Source organism: Oryx dammah, unplaced genomic scaffold (genome assembly GCF_014754425.2).
Source record: "Oryx dammah isolate SB20612 unplaced genomic scaffold, SCBI_Odam_1.1 HiC_scaffold_19, whole genome shotgun sequence".
Taxonomy (NCBI): Eukaryota; Metazoa; Chordata; class Mammalia; order Artiodactyla; family Bovidae; genus Oryx; species Oryx dammah.
In genome coordinates, this window is record NW_024070203.1 from 68,030,661 (window position 1) to 68,050,316 (window position 19,656).

The 19,656-nt window shown below is 34.5% G+C and overlaps 1 protein-coding gene across 1 annotated transcript in view; it reads left to right on the top strand.

Moving 5' to 3' along the window:
- EIF3E (eukaryotic translation initiation factor 3 subunit E) overlaps positions 1–18,847 on the top strand; it is a 47,937-nt gene extending 29,090 nt beyond the window's left edge. Inside the window, exons 8-13 of the mRNA XM_040262139.1 lie at positions 279–405; positions 1,402–1,503; positions 2,686–2,795; positions 17,117–17,219; positions 17,502–17,636; positions 18,671–18,847. Coding sequence (XP_040118073.1) covers positions 279–405; positions 1,402–1,503; positions 2,686–2,795; positions 17,117–17,219; positions 17,502–17,636; positions 18,671–18,709 — 616 coding nt within the window. The 3' untranslated portion in view covers positions 18,710–18,847. The remainder of the gene's footprint in view (positions 1–278; positions 406–1,401; positions 1,504–2,685; positions 2,796–17,116; positions 17,220–17,501; positions 17,637–18,670) is intronic.
- Positions 18,848–19,656: the final 809 nt, after the last annotated feature.

Sequence of the window (19,656 nt, forward strand, 5' to 3'; positions counted from 1 at the left end):
ATCCTTTTACTCAGCAGTGGTAATAGAGGTAATATTTACCTCTTAAGTGAGTCTCTCATCTCACTCCAAATTGAGAAATACCAGCTAGCATTCTTACCATTTAAACTTTTTCTTGGTGAAGATGGCCCTAATAATACTCATTGGTAATTTTTTACAATCCTTGGTTACTGAAACAGTGCTGTCTGATGGGCTGCTCAAGTGTTTTCTTTAAATCACAGATGATTATAGATCTAGAGAAACTTGGTAAGTTATTAAGTAAATTGCATGTTTTTATTTAGGTATCTTAATGCAATTCAAACGATGTGTCCACATATTCTCCGCTATTTGACCACAGCAGTCATAACCAACAAAGATGTTCGAAAACGCCGGCAGGTGCTGAAAGATCTGGTCAAAGTTATTCAGCAGGTAAAAAGTAAAATCTGTATTGATTTTTAAAATATGCCTAACTTTAACCTCTTTTTCTTGAAGAAGTAGGACTCTTAGATCTTACAGTGAAAAGAGTGAAAGTTGCTCAGTCGTCTCCGACTCTTCTCAACCCCATGGCCTATACAGTCCATGGAATTCTCCAGGCCAGAATACTGGAGTGGGTCACCTTTCAATTCTTCAGGGGATCTTTCCAACCCAGGGGTCTCCTGCATTGCAGGCGGATTCTTTACCAACTGAGCTATCAATTTAGCTATCAGGCTAAAAATCTTTTAAAAAGTAGGAGGAAAGTATACATGAAAAGAAAAGAGCCCCAAATGAGCACATGCTGCCTTTCAGTTCAAGATATATTTATGGTAGATGTAGCATGAGTGAATACTGCTCCCTGCTAGTTGGATACTTAATATACGTTGTGTATTAGTGTTGCTCTTACTGCAAAGAGTAAAGGAGATCTGGAGCCTGGATTCTTTTTTGAAGGACACTACCTACATAATACCAGAGTAGTTAATCTTTACATAATTTTAATAGTACCCATGTTGTGCTAAAGCTGTAGCACTACTGCTTGGTTTTAAGTGAATTTCTCAACAATAACTAACTGTGGGTTCAAAAAAAACTTAAATATTTATTTTATCTAAGAATAATTTAGATAAAGGCAGTTTTATTCATCAAAATATGAATACACTGTTACTTGGAGAAGTTCATCACTGTTCATTGACTAAGGGAGACTTTTGGCAGAAGAAGAATCTGAAAGCTTTTGGAATGGTTCTAGGATGACCATTTAGAGAACTTGGTTTAGAAGGCATCATAATGTTAAGGTGTGGCCTTGAATTAGAATGTAAGCAATTGCTTTGAGAAGGTAGTACTTGGTAATTTGTTAGAAACTAATGGTAAGGGAGGAGAAAATAGGAAGATTGGGGGCAGTCTACTACTAAACGGTGTTGAATCAAATCCAGCTTAACCTTTGACTTAATTTTACAGGAGTCATACACGTATAAAGACCCAATTACAGAATTTGTTGAATGCTTATATGTTAATTTTGACTTTGATGGGGCTCAGAAAAAGCTAAGGGAATGTGAATCAGTAAGTATAAATTTTTGCTTACAGATTAATAATTCTTTAATTTGGGGGTATTATAAGAATTAACCTAACAGTTTTATTAATTATGTCAGAAATGTTTATTAATCTTAAAATGGCAGACTGTCTAGAAATGTGTTGGGTCAAAGACATTTTTAATGTTATTACCATGTGTCTACCCCTTTTGTTAACAGTTGGTTAAAACATTAAGGGCTTTATAAATTCACACATAATTTCATGTCTTATCCTGAATGAATAAAAATATGTGAAATGCTTTATTTGTATAAGCAAGATAATATCAAGTTTTACATCACAGTTGTGGTTCCAGCTTGTTACATAAGCAGGCCTAATTTGAAATTTTTCTTACGATTGTATTTTAACATTTGCTATAAATCAGTCAAGCTAAGAGTGAATTTTTAAACTAGTGTCTTCTGTTAGCTGGCAGAAACTAAGGTACTGTCAGAGCATCTGAAAAACTTGGGCTTACAGTCTTTTTTCTTAGTAAGTTAGTTTTCAAGTTTTGAAAAACTAAGAATTACTTGTTAAATGCATTTACCAAATCTGTAAGTAAGTATGCCTTTAGAGATGATTTTCAAACATTGAACAAAGTTTGTAACAACTTGTGTACATGCAATCAAATGCGACATTATTAAATATTGGTGTTTATTGTAATACTAAGTATCTAGGCCATGCCAGGCAGTGGGGCACTTGGTTGCTGTTCTTGAAGTTAAAATATTGTCTTTTAATTATGATACATCTGTGAAATAGATGTCACCCTTTGAATTTTTTTCTCCTGTGGCTTTCCAGTCTACTTATTATCACAGAAGTATGCATATCTTTAGTCCATATCTACGTTAAAAAGCTGGAAATACGTTATCTACAGAGCATTTCTATAGATTAATGACAGGACAAAGCTGCTTTGTTGTAAGGTTGTTCAGGTCATCAGTGGAACAAGGAAACGTAGGTTTTAGCTCTTTTTCTTGTAGCATTCATTTTCTTCTTATTTGCATTTTTAGAGACTTGAATATAATGTTCTAAAAAGTACTATGAAGTAGAACCTGTGATATTAGATGAGAGAGTTGTAGTGAAAGGAATAATGAGTAAAGAACAAAGAACGTATTTGAGACAAATTTTTAAAATTGCTCATCGGCACTTATAATTTTTTCCTCTTATATTTTATTCATATAGGTACTAGTGAATGATTTCTTCTTGGTGGCTTGTCTTGAGGATTTCATTGAAAATGCCCGTCTCTTCATATTTGAGACTTTTTGTCGCATCCATCAATGTATCAGCATTAAGTAAGAATACTGATTTAATTTATACTTTCTACTTTTAAATTCCTATAAACTTTCATTTATTGTAAAGTTACAGTTACCAAGATTCCAGTTAATTGGATTTCTATTGTATTTCTCTGTGCTATAGTAGAAAAAGGAAATGTCATAGTGATTTATTAAAAATCTTAACTTTTGTTTGAATTCTGGGATGCTTCAGATCCTTTTTATTTCCATATGTGTGGGAAAGCATGATTTTTGAAAATTACTTGAAGGCAGTATTATGATTGTCAGAGAGTTACCTTTTAAAAGAACACTATTACACCATTACATAGGGAGAAAAGAGTGATGACCAGTTTTAGAATGGTTTTCAACATGAGTTCACTTAAGGAATCAGTCCTTAGTAAATTGGAAATGCTGTTGAAAAGACCACATTTGGTAATTATTTCAGTTAATTGAATTTATTCTATTTAATTATATATTTGAATTCTCATAGTAAACTCCTGTAACATCCTAAAATGTTGAAACATGGAAAAGTTATGGAGAATTTCAGTTGAAATTTTCTCTGTTGTGTGAGGAAATTGTTGGGGAAAAATTGTGAAACTTGCATAACTTATTAGAAACTGATTTTATGTATTAGAAATTGAAAAATAGCAGTGCCCCTTGACCACAGATGAAGTCAAACAGTAAATGCTCCTTAAATGTTTAAAAACTTACTATGTTAATGTTTGCCTCTTAGGAATTGTATGCACACCAAAGTTTTTCTTTAGAGCCTATGGTTTTCACTAAGTCATCCATTCTTGCTTGCCTTATTTTAGTGGGTTGTCATTGAAGTGGTTATTCAGAGTTAGAATTACAGTGTGAACATGGGTCTTTTCCTTTGGGAGTTGAAGTTTTGACCTTATTTAGTACTTTATTATAGCAAGCAGACATACTGATAAAATTTTAAGAATCTGGTTCCCAATCTAGTTCCCTTAAGGAATACATGGAAATTCCTAACAGTCATTAGTCATGAAATACATTAGTCATGAAATGCATTATCGATGTAAGTATACATATTTATGTATATGCACAAGCAGATAAAGGAAGAGCCCCCTTTCACTTTGTTTTGCTTGCACTTCTGTTCGGCTTTCCTCCTGACTCTGTGGAACCATATGACTGACTCTGGAAACCCAGTTTTACGAAACACTGATTCAATACAACTCCTTTGTTTTGTAGCTCCCTCTTTATAGCTGAGAAACTGAAGGTTCAGAAACATTAAGCAGCATAGGTCTTACTTAATGCAAGATTCTGAGCTAATAGCTCTCTGACATTCATTGTCTTGACCCTGGTTATAAATTCTTTCTTTTTCATTGTGAGCAATTGATATTTTTAGAAATAGCCGATTTAGACTAGTTTGTCGTTAGTGTATCATTTGAGCCAGAGGATAAAGATGGAAAAAACCATGAGTCAGTGTTTAATTTTTTGTCCAGAATCTGTAGAGTTTTGTTTTTTATCTTACAAATATAGATTCCCTGAAGCCACCACAAACTTTCTGAAACCAGTTTTCTGTGTTATGCTATGTAGGACTTCTGTGTTATACTAAATAGGGCTACGTTACTGTTCTAGTTAGGGTGATTATTCCAAAGGACATCCAAGATTGAGAACCATTGCATCAGGTCACAAAATTTTTTTAGGCACATAGTTATAGACTGCTAGGGTAATGGATTGAAAAATGAGTGATTTAATATTTTTAGTATGCAGTGAATTAACAGGGTAGAGGACAAGCATAAAGTACAGAGCTTCATGTGAATAAACAGTTATTCTTAGTGCAACAATGATATCTCAGATTCTAAGGTTTGGGGGGTGGTACTGGAGAGTATGGGGGCCAGTAGGACTCAGTCCAGGGGCCTAGGCTTCTTCATGTTTTTAGAACTGCTTTAATAGGTTAGAAATATGACTGAAAATAACGTTAAGCATCTAAGTTGGGCTTTTATAAATACAGCAAATATCTTCAGTCAGACACCAGGGACTTGGAATCCATGATAATGACCAAACTAGCTATTGTTTACATTCAAACAGTATATAGAAAAAATTACTGTTCTCTAGTTCAGAGGTTTTTAAGCCTAGCTGTATATCAGAATCATCTGGAGAACTTAAAAAAACACCAATAACTTAAACTTAAGAATGGATTTTTCTGGCTTTACCACAAACCTTCTGAATCACAATCTCTGGGATCAAGACTTGAGAATCTGGTTTATAGGTTCTCAGGTCCAACCCCTAAAAAATTAAAGCATTCTCAGAATGGGAAGGGGCAGATCTCAGCACCTGTAATTTTCAGAGCTCCTCTCAATAATTCTGGCGTAAGAATTAATGAAGAAATCTTCTGTGCCCTTTACAATTTCCTTCAATGGTAACATTTTGTGAACCATAGTAAAATACCACAACCACCCTATTGATGTTGATACATTCAGATACAGAACATTTCTGACACCACACAGATTCCTCAGATTGCTCTTTTATACCCATACTGACTTCCTTCTCACCTCTTGTGGCAACCACTCATCTGTTTGCTATTTCTGTAATTTTGTCATTTAAAGGATGTGCAGAACTTTTTAAAAAGTAGTGTTCAGGGTAGTCCTCTTCTTTCTGAAGAGGATAAATGCATATGATACAGATTATGATATAATTAGTTAAGAGCAGTTTAACTATGACAATTTTTGAAAGAAGAAAATATTACAGATGTGAATGAGTGCCAGGCACTGGATAGAAAGTAGAGAACACAGCCTCAGAGCTTAAAATCCAGAGGAAGAAACAGATAAGATTATAATTAGGATAGGCATTTTGAAGAAAGATACAGAGTAATTAGAATAACATGGACATAATTTGTATACAGAAAAGTCAGAGAAGTAATTGGGATTGAAGTTTCACTGAACCCTGATAGCTCTCTAAAATATCTTTAAGTAGACTCTTTTCCATCGTATACTAATTATGACAAATCACTCCATTTACTAGTTTACGCTGGCCTATCTCTGCTTCTAATTAATTTAGTTATTTGATATTTGATCTTTTTTAGGGCTAGGGGGAAGGATTTGTCTTTGTCTTCCTTTCTTTCCCCTAGTGGACACAAATCAAATGCTATTCAGCATTTTAAATCTGATGGTTGTTTATTAAATAACCCTTTCCATTTGTGATTTGGAACATTCTCTGTTGATAGGATTCTTCACTAAATGGCACATGTGACGGTCTTATCTTTATAAAAATGTATATTAAGAATGTTTTTATCAGTTTATACACAGCCCTATAGATTTATAGGATAAGTTACAAATCTGTTTACCATGAAGTATGCAACATCTGTCAAAAAAGATTACTGTGGTGGAATTTAATTTAGTTTAGCTGAATAGTTTATCAGATATGGTGTGTCTGAAATTTAAAAGCTGTTCTAGAATAATCCTTGGACCGGTTTTCAGTTGTAGATAAAAACAAAGTATGGAAGTAATATTTTGAATGTGTATGATAAACATGTTGGAGCATACAGTAATATGATTTCCCTATGGGGGTTAGTTTTGGCTTTTCACAAAAGTATGTATTTGCCAACTGCTCTTGCATTTAAGTTATGAAGTCATTCCACTTTGCTTATTTTATTCAGTAACATTTTAGATCTTAATATTTTTCTTAAAGGCTTTATTACCATATAGCAATTTATATTTAATTATACTTTGATATTAGAGATAAAAGGTGTGTTTCCAGATGGAGATTATTTTAAACAGCCATTATCGTTGTATTTCTGTGTTAATTATCAAGTAATATAGTGTCATTTTTCACTAATGAGATGTTGGTAAATTCAGTGAGAATTTTCATTTGTCATACAGAGCATTTCATGTCTCAGTTTTCTGCTGTTTTCTTTCTCCTATTTCCTCCTAATCTTACAGTTAAATACAGTTTATACTTAACACTTACTTTTTAATTAATTGTCATGGGATATCCTTATAAAACACTGGAGCTCTTTGGATATATAAAATAGTTAGCCACAGTCTTCAGTGGAAAACAGGCCAGAGATTTCCATGACTTAATGGCTTAAGTCAGTATTTTTTTAAATAAGTTGTGCTTATCAACTAAAATTTGGAAAGCCAGGTTATTAAGCAGGTAATTGATAAGCTTCTGAAATTCTGGACCCCAAATCTTTATTTGTTAAGATACATCAGGGTAAGAGCTATGGAAGGGTTCAGAAAAAGGAGACTGTCAAAAAAGATAAGTCATTGAAAACCTGATAGACAGCCTAGAGTTGATGAAAGCCTAATTGGTTCTCTAGATTTAGATTTATATACCTTATGTTCTTAGGTGGCCCGACTGGTCTTAATGCCTCCCCAGAAAGAAGAAAAGTATCTGATTTTGTGCTAAGAGTTATGAATATGTTTTACTAATGAAATTGAATAGAGGATAAAATAATAAATTTTTTTTATGCCTTAAAATAGCACTTAGGATTCTGTTTTTTCCCCTCTGCCCCAAAGGAATGAAGGCTTCCCAGGTGGCAAAGTATTAAAGAATGTACTTGCCAATGCAGGAGACACAGGGTCAGGAAGATCTCTGGGTCAGGAAGATCCCCTGAAGTATGAAATAGCAACCTACTCCCAATATTCTTGCTTGAAAAATTCCGTGGACAGAGGAGCCTACTGGGCTAGTCCATGGGGTCACAGAGAGTTGGACATGTATGAGCATGCACACACATGCCAAAGGAATGATTTACGTATTTGTTTAGTCAAAGTTATTACTAAGCTTTTCCTTTATGGTACTGACTTTGTATTTTATTTAAAAGTTGTTTCTCATAATAGGTTTATATGCTATTTACCTAATTTCTTCTAGGACCTCTGTGACTTTATTTCCTCTGTTTGAATCCATCAAGGATTTATTTGGAAATAGAAAGTAGCTCCTCTCCCTGTCCCCAAAATAGCCAACATGATTTATTGAAAAGCTGTTTTCTCCCACTTATTTGAAATGCCATCCATATTGTATTTGAAATTATTACTTGTTCATGGGACTTTTTTGGAATTCTTTAATCTTTTATAAATTGTGTGTTAGTGTCTGAACTTAACATCAAATAAGTGCTAAGTTAATTTAGCACCTTGTTTCAAATAAGGTAGATTTGTAGTATGTTTATCTAGTATTCAATATTTGTTTTCTCTGGAATTGATAATGGCCACTTAATTCCACTTCAGACTCTTTGCCAGTTTATAAATCTCTTTTCAAAATTGATTATTCTATGAGTTTTATCTTCCTCAAAAAATCTGGACTTGGACATAATATTATGCCTTCCTTTATTATCTTACTTGGTAAAGCATATTCTTCAGTGGCTTTATATAAGGTAGGGTATTTTGAAGGTAAATTTTTTTCACATCTGAAATTCTGTATTTTACTTTCATACTTGAGTAATGGTATTGCTAGGCATGGTACTCTAATTTGAAAACTACTCCAGAATTTTGTTGTAGAAGTCAGAAGACTTTTTTTTTTTTATTCCTCATCTTTTATACCGGAGAAGACAATGGCAACCCACTCCAGTACTCTTGCCTGGAGAATCCCATGGATGGAGGAGCCTGGTGGGCTGCTGTCTATGGGGTTGCACAGAGTAGGACACGACTGAAGCGACTTAGCAGGATCAGCATCTCTTATACAGGTGTTTTGTTTTCCTCTCTAGCAGTGGGGAGGGAGGAGGTTTTTCTGGTGCCCATTGTCTGAAATTTTACAGTGATATGCCTTTGTATAGGTCTGTTTTAATTTTTCATATTTATTGTTGTTGTTAGTCGCTAAGTTGTGTCCAACTCTTTCCAACCCTATGGACTGCAGCATGCCAGACTTCCCTCTCTTCCACTATCTCCTGGAGTTTGCTCAAGTTCATGTCCATTGAGTCAGTGATGCTTTCTAACCATCTTATCCTCTGCCACCCTCTTCACCTTTGCCTTCAATCTTTCCCAGCATCAGGGTCTTTTCTAATGAGTTGGCTCTTGGCATTAGGTGGACAAAGTGTTGGAGCTTCAGCATCAGTCCTTCCAGTGAATATTCATGTTGACTTCCTTTAGGATTGACTGGTTTTATTTCCTTTTAAGGAGATCAGTTCTTCATATTAGACTCTAAATTTAGAAGTTCATGCCTCCAGGTCTGGGAATTTTTCTTGAATTACAATTATTTCTTTAACAGTTTCTTCTTTATGTTCACTGTTTATTCTTTCTGGAACTTCTGTCATTCAGGTATTAGACCTCCTGCGTCAGACTTCTAATTTTCTTATCATTTCTCTATTTTCCATCGCATTATCTTTGTTTTCTACACTCTGGGAGATTTTCTCCCAGAGAAATCTTCTGTGGATTAAAAATAGTCTCTGATGTTATTTTTCAATTTCCAAAATAAAGACCTCTGTCACTCTTCTTTTTCTGAATATTTTTTATAGCATTCTGTTCTTATTTTATGAATGTAGTTCCACAGTTTATAATTTTACTAAGGATATTAATGATACTTTTTGTTCTAGTTTTATTAAAATTGAAATATAATTAATGTATAGCAGAACATTAGTTTTAGGTGTGTGACATAATGATTTTATATTTGTGTATATTGTGAAATGATCACCTTAATAGGTGTAATTGACATTCATTGCCACACATAGTGGCAATTTTTTTCTCTTGTGATGAGATGTACTCTTAATTGTAGTCCCCATGCTATACATTATATTCCATGGCTTATTTATTCTATAACTGGAAGTTTGTACCTTTTGACCCTTCACCCAATCCCACCCACCCCCATCTCTTCTTTGTATCCATGAGCATTTTTTGTTTTGTTTTAGAGTCCACATATAAGTGAGATCATATGGTATTTGTTTTTTTTTTTTTTTTTTGGTCTGGCTTAATTCACTTGGCATACTGCCCTCAACATGCAAATAGTACAATTTCATTTTTTTAATGGTTAAATAACTGTGTGAATGTGTGTGTAATGACATTTTCTTTATTCATTCATCCATTGATGGCCTCTTAGGTTGCTTGGTATTAAAAGTAATGCTGCAGTAAACATGGATTTACCTATATCTTTTCAAGTTAGAATTTTCATTTCCTTCATATAAGTTTAAGTGGAATAGCTGGGTCATACTGGCTTCTATTTTTAGCTGGGTTCTATTTTTAATTTGAAGAATCCACTTAGTGTCTTCCATAGTGATTGTACCAATTCACTTAACTACCAGCAATGCATCAAAAGTTTCCCTTTCTCCACATTCTTGCTAATACTTATTTCTTACCTTTTTAATGATAACTGTTCTAATAGGTATGAGATGATATCTCATTGTTTTGATTTGTGTATGTTTCTCTGATGATTAGTGATGTTGAGCATGTTTTCATGTACCTCTTAGCCCTTTGTATGTCTTCCTTGGAAAGATATTTATTCAGGTCCTCTACCCATTTTTAAATCAATTTTTTTTTTTTTTTTTTTTTCTGGATGCTGAGTTAGTATGTGTTCTTTCTGTAGTTTGGATACTAACCCCTTATATATGTGGTTTGCAATATTTTCTCCCACTTGGTAGGTTACTTTTTCATCTTGTTGATAATTTTCCTTTACTGTGCAGGGGCTTTTTAGTTTGATGTTTATTTTTGCTTTTGTTACCTTTGTGTTTGAATTTATTTTGGTATCAGATGTAAAAAATCCTCACAACGACGTATGTCAAGAACTTACTGCTTGTGTGTATGTGTATTTTTTAAAGGAGTTTTATATTTCCAGGTTTTAATGTTCAAGTCTTTAATTCATTTTGAGTTAATTTTTGTATATGGGGTGAGGACTGGTCCAGTTTCATTTGTTTGCATGTAATTGTCCAGTTTTCCCAGCACCATTTGTTGGAAAGTGACTGTTCTTTTTCCATTGTATATTCTTGCCTCCTTTGTCATAAATTAATTTACCATATATGCTTCAGTTCGAGCTCTCTATTCTGTTCCATTAATCTATGTGTCTATTTTTATGCCAGTAGCATACTGTTTTGATTACTATAGCTTTGTGATATAGTTTGAAATCAAGGAATGTGAAGCCTCCAGCTTTGTTCTTTTTTCTCAAGATTTGTGAAAGGTTGGGGTTTGGGGCTTCCCTGATGGCTTAGATGGTAAAGAATCTGCCTGCAATGTGGGAGACCTGGGTTCGATTCCTGTGTTGGGGAAGGTCTTCTGGAGGAGGGCATGGCAACCCACTCCAGTATTCTTGCCTGGAAAATTCCATGGAAAGAGGAGCCTGGTGGGCTACAGTCCATGTGTTTGCAAAGAGTCGGACATGACTGAATGACTAAGCATGCATTTGGGGTTTTATGTGTTACTTAACATATTCAGGGACTTCCCTGGCAGTCCAGTGGTTAAAACTTCACCTTCCAGTGCAGGGAGTGCAAATTTGATCCCTAGTTGGGGAGCTAAAATCCCACATCCCTTGGGGCCAGAAAACCAAAACATAAAAAAGGAAGCAATATTGTAACAAATTCAAAACTTTAAAAAATGATCCACATTAAAAAAAAAAAATGTTCAGTATCTTGTGTCACTTGAGCAGGAGAGCTTTTCAACTAAAAGGTGTGAATAAGGGATTTAGATAAAATATGTAATGTATCTTTACTTTATTCAAGTATAATTGATTTATAATGTGTTAATTTCTGCAGTACAGCAAAGTGATTCATTTATATATCGGCTTTCCTGATAGCTCAGTTGGTAAAGAATCCATCTCCAACACAGGAGACGTGGGTTCAGTTCCTGGGTGGGTAAGATCCCCTGGAGAAGGGAATGGCAACCCACTCCAGTGTTATTTTATTGAAGTATAGTTGATTCATAATGTGTTAATTTCTGTACAGCAAAGTGATTCATTTATATATATATAAAATTGTAACAAATTCAACAAATATATATATTCCTTTTCATCTTCCTTTCCTTTATGGGATATTATGGGATATTGAATGTAGTTCCCTGTGCTGTTTTTTTCATAGGACCTTGTTGGTTATCCATTCTCTAGTTAATAGTTTGCATCTGCTAATCTCATATTCCCAGTCCATTCCTCCCCTAGCTCTCTTCCTTTTTGGCAGCCACAATTCTGTTTTCTATGCCTTTGAGTCTGTTTCATAGATAAGTTCATTTGTGCCATATTTTAGATTCCACATGTAAGTTAAATCATATGGTATTTGTGTTTCTTTTTCTGACTTAATTCACTTAGTATATCTCTAGGTCCACCATGTTGCAGCATATGGCATCATTTCACCATCTTCTTTATGGCTGAATAGTATTCTTTTGTGTGTATATACCATGTTCTGTCATTGGACATATAGGTTGTTTCCATGTCTTGGCTGTTGGGAATAGTGCTGCTGTGAACATAGGGGTGCGTGCATCTTTTTGAATTATGGTTTTGTCTGGCTGTATCTCCAGGAGTGGGATTGCTGGGTCATATGGCAGCTCTTGTGTTTTGAGCAACTTCCATACTGTTTTCTACAGTGGATGCACCAATTTACATTCCCATCAACAGTGTAGGAGGGTTCCTTTTCTCCACACCATCTCCATTATTTGTTTGTAGACTTTTAATGGTGGCCATTCTGACTGGTGGTCATTGTAATTTTGACTTGCATTTCTCTAATAATTAGCAATTATTAGCTATCTGTATGTGTTCGGAGAAATGTCTGTTTAGATTTTCTGCCCGTTTTTTCTATTAGGTTTTTTTTGTTGCTCTTATTTAGTTATGTGAGCTGTTCATATATTTTGGAAATTAAGTCTTTGTCGGTCACATCATATGCAGGTATTTTTCATAGCCAATAGGTTAGCTTTTTGTTTAGTTTCTTTTACTATGCAAAAGCTTCTGTTTGATTACATTCCATTTGTTTACTTTAATATTTATTGCCTTGGGAGACTGACCTAAGAAAACAGTATGGTTTACGTTAGGAAATATTTCACCTATGTTCTCTTCTCAGAGTTTTAAATCATGTCATGTCTTAAATATAAGTTTTTAAACCTAAAACGTTTTCTTTAAGCTGCCTGCAGACAAAGTTGAAATTTTAATGTTATCTGAATAATCTGGAAGTTATTTTTGAGTTTGAAGCTTAGATTGAATTGGGATTTTTTTTTCCCAGAAATTCTGCCTTTTGATATATTTTGTCTTTTAATTGATAAACTGAATTCTTTTAAATAACACAAAATAAGCATGGTGTAGGATAGCTAAAGGCAAGTTTTTGTTTCTTCAAGCTTTAATAAGATACTTATTTTATATTTTTAAATCTTTACTTTTTTTTTTTTTTCCGTAAAATCAGCAAAATGTAAGAGAATTGTGGAGTTAGAGAACTTCCCTCTGTTATTTAATTTCTTTTACTGTGTATATTTTCCTGTTAACTTAAAATGGATTATTGCCACATTCTCTTATTCTTAAAGTGTTTGGTAGCCTAGATAAGCTGAGAAGGTATCAATAATTTACTAATACTTCTCAGACCTTATTTCAGATTTTTCTTTGACTTGATTTAATAAGTAGAGGTTCAACAAGCATATTGCAAAACAGTAAATCCTCAAAAGTGGGATTATGAGTCAGACCAGGCACGTTTGTGGGTCTTGATGCATGTTGTCAGATTGCTCCAGCCATGATGGAGTAGAAGACTTAGAATATGTATGTAAAGAAAGAAGAGAAATAGAAAATTCTAAGTCGAGTTATACAGAATAAAATTGTCTTTTGTTTTATAATTTGACATTAAATATTTCCATACATAAATTATCCCCAAACCTCCAAACTAGAACTGGTTAAACCCTTTTACACTCACATAGCTCCTTCCTCTTTTTCCTTCTTACACTTAAAATAGTTTATATATTTGGAGGATTAGGTACTTGTCCCTTACTCCCCAACCCCACCTTTAAACTTTTATTAAAGTGGAAGACAGACTGTATGTTGTCACAAGCATCTAACACAATTCATGTTTTGTTGAATAAGTGACAGGAAAGGAAAAGAGTTGGTTTGGTTTGGATGGGCTGTGGTATTCATGAGGAAGAAGACTGAAAAGTTCAATTGTAGCTAAATTATAGAGAACCATGAAACTTGGAAGTTTGAATTTTATTGTTTTGGTAGAAGGGCTCATATTTTTGAAAGGAATTTAGGAATAAGCTGGTAGTGGGGCTTTAGGACTAAGCTGGCAACTATGTAAAATAATAAGGTGAGACTCAAGAGGCAGATTAGTTAGAATATTATGAAACAATCACAAAGCCTGCACTGGGGTAGTAACTAGGGTAGGAATCAGACAGTAAGTTTTTATTAATTGCCTCCTCTCTACTGGGCATCATGTTAATTGCTGGATATATAGACATGAACAGGGAAGCTGTGGTGCATGTTCTTGGGTTACATGGTTAGTCTGTCATGAAAGCAGATACACAGTTACACAACTACAGCTCTATGAAAGTGAAAGTGTTAGCTGCTCAGTTGTGTGCAACTCTTTGCAACCCCATGGACTGTAGCCTGCCAGGCTCCTTGGACCATGGGATCCGCCAGGCAAGAATACTGAAGTATGTAGCCATTCCCTTCTCCAAGGGATATTCCCCACCCAGGGATCGAACCCAGGTCTCCTGGGTTGGATGTGGATTCTTCACCATCTAAGCTACCAGAGACTATGAATGCTCTGCAAAAAAACAGAGAATCGTGAAAACATCAAACAGATACATAATGGTTGGGAGAAGTGTCTTGGAAGGCCAGTGAGGGTACTGTTTTCTCTGATATCCATGTAACACATCACTAAGTGAAGAAAAAGGTGTATTAGCCTTTGAAACAAAAGGCACAACATTTGCAAAGACCCTGAAGTGGTTTAAAACGTGTCATAGTTAATGAACAGTGAGGTTTAGTCTGTTTGGAGAGGAGAGTCTTTCAAGATAAAAGTAGTTTGGTAGTGAACTTTGATTAGAGTCAGTGGTTAAAGAGATAACTGATGGGACTTCTCAATGGCTCAGATGGTAAAGAATCTGCCTGCAATGCAGGAGACCTGGGTTTGGTCCCTGGATCAGGAAGATCTCCTTGAAAAGGGAATAGCTACCCACTCCTGGCGGGCTACAGTCCATGGAGTCGAAAAGAATCAGATACAACTGAGTGACTAAGCACAGCAGACATTATGCAACTATAAGGCCTTGGTTACTCTGCTTGAGTTCTTGGTCACTTTATAGTATCCAATACAGTAATCCTGAATGTTTCATTATAATTTTAATTATGTAAACAGCCTCTTTCATAAAGAGCTTCTATTTATAGATTTAAAAATCTTTTAAAAACTGACTATACCCAGTTAGTAGCTACTAGGAATAACATAATCTGTTTTTTAAAAGCAATGTATGGAGATCTTGAAGATTGAAGTTTTAATGTATTTCATACAGATTGTTTCATTTGTGCTTTTCAGAGTAAAATGGTCTTGGCTTCACTTTAAAGAGTTGTATTTTGGGGAAATGGAGGAGACATACAAAAGAGAAATTGTTAGAGGAGTTGATAAAATAATGTTTTGGAAAATATGTTCTTTACCTTTAGAGTAGCAGCTTCAGCTAAAAGTATTAGACAATTGCTTATTTTAGCAGTGCAGAAGAAAATGAAATGTACACATTTCTAAAATAAGTCAAGTACCAGTAGGAAAAACACGGAGTTTATTGAGAAGCCATAGGAAACACCAGCTGCAGGAATTTTTCCTAGTCAAAAAAATGCCTTGTTGTTTCAGTAAAATGACACACTTCCCTGTTTTTAGTAACATAAATAAAATAGGGTTTGCTTAGAGAACAATGATAAAGAGAATAAAATGAAACCTGATCATGAAATTGAACTAGTAGTCATGGACTAATTGTTCTTTGTTTGCTGAGAATATGTACTTAAGGCAAAATTGATCATAAAAAGAGAACAGAACTTGACATGTAAATCCAAGGAGTTTTATGGTCGAGTTGGCTCATACTCATCATCATGATGTTTTTTAACTTCAAGCTTATTTTAGGGATAAATTTTAAATGATTGCCTTCATTGATTTAGCAGTAACTTTAATGATAGCCTAACTTTTTACATTTGGAACGAAATTCTTCTCTTTGTCAGTAAACATGAAATAGAAATAGCACCGATTATATTATTCCCATAAAGGTATTTTTGTTAACTTGATTGATTACTTTTGGATTAAGACTTCTGCAACTACATAGCTATATGATTTCCAGTGTATTAAAAATTTATACTTTAAAATTGGGAATGCTATCAGATTAGGAATTTTTATATTCTACTTTTTTTTTTTTTCATTAAAGTAGTGATAATATTAGAAGACCTGCAAGTGTATAATACCTTCATTGAAGACAAGTAAAAGAGGAGAGTTAATATTTGTGTCTAAACACCTGTATTTGGGACTTCCCTGGTGGCTCAGAGGTTAAAGCGTCTGCCTGGAATGTGGGAGACCTGGGTTCGATCCCTGGGTCGGGAAGATCTCCTGGAGAAGGAAATGGCAACCCACTCCAGTACTCTTGCCTGGAGAATCCCATGGAGGGAGGAGCCTGGTAGGGTACAGTCCACGGGGTCACAAAGAGTCGGGCACAACTGAGCTACTTCACTTCACTTCACCTATATATGCATATATGTATACCATCCTTTTAAATATTATACATGCATACATAGATACTCTTTCATCATTTGACTGACTGATTTACCTGCCTTGAAGGCTTGTGTTTGTGTTAATCTTGATAAATTAAGCCCTGCAGTGGCCTCTTTTTCAAGAGGACTCTGATCATTAATTAGAAAATGCAAATTGGTTGATGACATCAAAAACTTTAAATCAGGGTCTTGGTGTCTGTCATCTTTCTCCTTCCCCCTCTCCTCCATTTGTGTTTTCTCTGTATGTATGTATGTCTCTTTTTACTTAAACTCAGTGGCCATTTAGGTATCTATAGTGTACAATTCAAGGGACCGTCCTTAGTGCAGAAGAAAATGAAATTCAGCAGCCCTGAATTTTAGTTATGTGCTGCATTTTATTTTTATTAATTTCTGATGCTCCTTGTAATGGGTTTAATGTCTATAATCATTACACATTGTACAACATTTTTCTCCCTTAGATCATTAGTAGTGAAGCACTACTAAGTAAGATACTTTTAGGGAAGTTAGAAGGATTTGTGTAAATACAGAATGTGGGACCCTCCCTTCAAAAACCTTAAATCCGTTAGGTGAAATGAGCTAGATTGTGAACAGCTCAAGAAAATAGCACAAACATGAACAATGCAATTTTAAGAGTCATAGTATTTAAGAGAAGATGACCCGTAAGTACTTAAAAGTTTCCATATAGAGTATAGGTCAGAGACTGTGTATATAAAACTAAGTTTTTAACTCAGTTAATGTCATTTTTTTTCTTTTTTCTTTTTCATTAGCATGTTGGCAGATAAACTGAACATGACTCCAGAAGAAGCTGAAAGGTGGATTGTAAATTTGATTAGAAATGCAAGGCTGGATGCCAAGATTGATTCTAAATTAGTAAGTGTTGTCTGTGCTGTGTACTAGATATCAGTTGCTGATTATTTTATATTTTGGGAGGAAGTTTTTGTTGGGACATTTATTCTAGAATTTTTGTTTTAATGTATAATAGTTTTTTTGAAGGCAGCAGCAATTTCCTGTTTTTTTGTTGTTGGATGAATATTGTCATCTGTACTGTGCATAAAAATATTTGCAACATACATGTAGGCTGTGATGTCATACTTACAACTTAAGAAACTCGGTTGTTAACGTTATAGGACCAATTTTTCTCTCTCATTTTAGGGTCATGTGGTTATGGGTAACAATGCAGTCTCACCCTATCAGCAAGTGATTGAAAAGACCAAAAGCCTTTCGTTTAGAAGCCAGATGTTGGCCATGAATATTGAGAAGAAACTTAATCAGAATAGTAGGTCAGAGGTAAGAACCACACATCTTCTGTTGTCTCAAATTTGCCAGTAAATAATATAATTGTTACATGGGCATCATTTGAAAACAAAGTAATTTTGGTTGTGTCTGGTTTTGTATTTGGGGGTAATTTTATTTAAGAATCACTAAACTGAAAAGATTTTTCTTAGATTTTTGTGCATTAGTTAGGAAACAAAAATTCAATTATGTGTTCCTAGTTTTATTACAAGTGGGTTTTTTTCTTTTACCCTTCCTGTGTGCTTTCATTATGTCATTTCCTTAGTGTTTTCAACACATCATTTTGATACTGGCAGATGATAAGTTACATGTGTTATCTCTCTTTCAAGTACTTGAAATTTGTGTTCCTTTAAATCTAAAGAACTACTTCTGCAACAGTGTTGATCTTATTATGTTAGTGTTGATTTTACAAAATTTGACTTTATCTGATAATCATATTTAAGTGTCAGAAAAATAGATTTCCACTTTGGGTAGAAATCCTGCATATTAGATATTAAAGGAATTTGAATAGCCTTGAAATTTTGGGATTCCAAACTACCCCTAATACTTTTCAGGCATTATGATTACTTATAGCTGGAGGGTAGAAAGTTTTTAGAAAACAGTCAAGCTGCATTCAAGGATCTCATCTGATTGAAGTTTTTAACAGATTTGTGTCCTTAGCATAGTCCTTCAGTTTTAAACATTATTGTCCTTTCCTATTCCATCCAAGTGTAGAATTAACTGAGCCTGAAAAATAACTACCGTGTAGTTGTTATTTCTGTATGCTTAAGGGTCAAGTTGTATTGTTTGGGGTTATAACATTGGTGATATTGTCGTTGTTATACTTTATAATTGGTCAAAAACTATATCAGATGGTATTTTGTTGTGTTGTTCTGAAACACCTCACATTTGGTAATTGCAGAAGTTGTTAAAGTGGAGAATAGATCGGCAGAAGTGTGGCTAAAAAATGCTAGTGTCACTTTTTTTCAAAGTTGGCTTTTCAGAAATTATTTCTTTTCACCCTGTTGATTTCTTTTTGTGTATTTTAGGCTCCTAACTGGGCAGCTCAGGACTCTGGCTTCTACTGAAGAACTGTACAGAAAAATTGAAAAACCTTTAAAAGAAAGGTGAAATAATAAAACCATTATATAAAGGTGAAACCTTTTAGAAACAACATATTTAGTATAATTTTGGAGAATTTGAATAAAATTGACCATTTCATTTTATTTCTTTGTGTATATAAGTGTGTGATTTTTTTTTTTAACTTTTCATTTTGGAAAATTATATCAATAGTTTTCCAATAAGTTGCAAAAATAGCAGAGAGAGGTCTTATGCAACCTAAATATAGTTTTTCCCAATTTTTTCCTTGTATGTTACTATAATCCAGTATCAAACTGGGGTATTGATATTGGTTCAGTGGTATGAATAACTCTGTGTGCCATCTTATCACTTTTTGTGTTACCATCTCTACAGTCAAGATACAGAGCTCTCATCATCATCAGGAAGGTCTCCTTATGCTACCCCTTTGGAGTCATGCCTACTCCAACCAGCTCTAACACCTGACAGCCAGTAATCTGTTCTCTTTATCTGTAATTTTGTTATATGAAAGTGTTAGTCACTCAGTCGTGTCCAACTCCTTGTGACCCCATGGACTGTAGCCTGCCAGGCTCCTCTGTCCATGGAATTCTCCAGGAAAGAATACTGGAATGGATAGCCATTCCTTTCTCCAGGAGATTTTCCTGACCCAGGGTTGGAACCCGGGTCTCCCACATTAAAGGCAGATTCTTTACCATCTGAGCCACAGTGGAGGTATAATCTTGTTATTATGAGAATGTTATAGCAACAGTATATGACTTTTTTTGAGGTTAGCTTTTTCTACTCAGAATCCCCTTGAGATCTGTTCAAGTTATCATGTATGTCTGTGGTTTGTTTCTTTTTATTTCTAAGTTGTATTCCATGATATTAATGTACCACATTGTTTGACCTGTACCTCTTTTAGAATAGTTTGATTGTCTCCAGTTGGGGCTATTAGCAA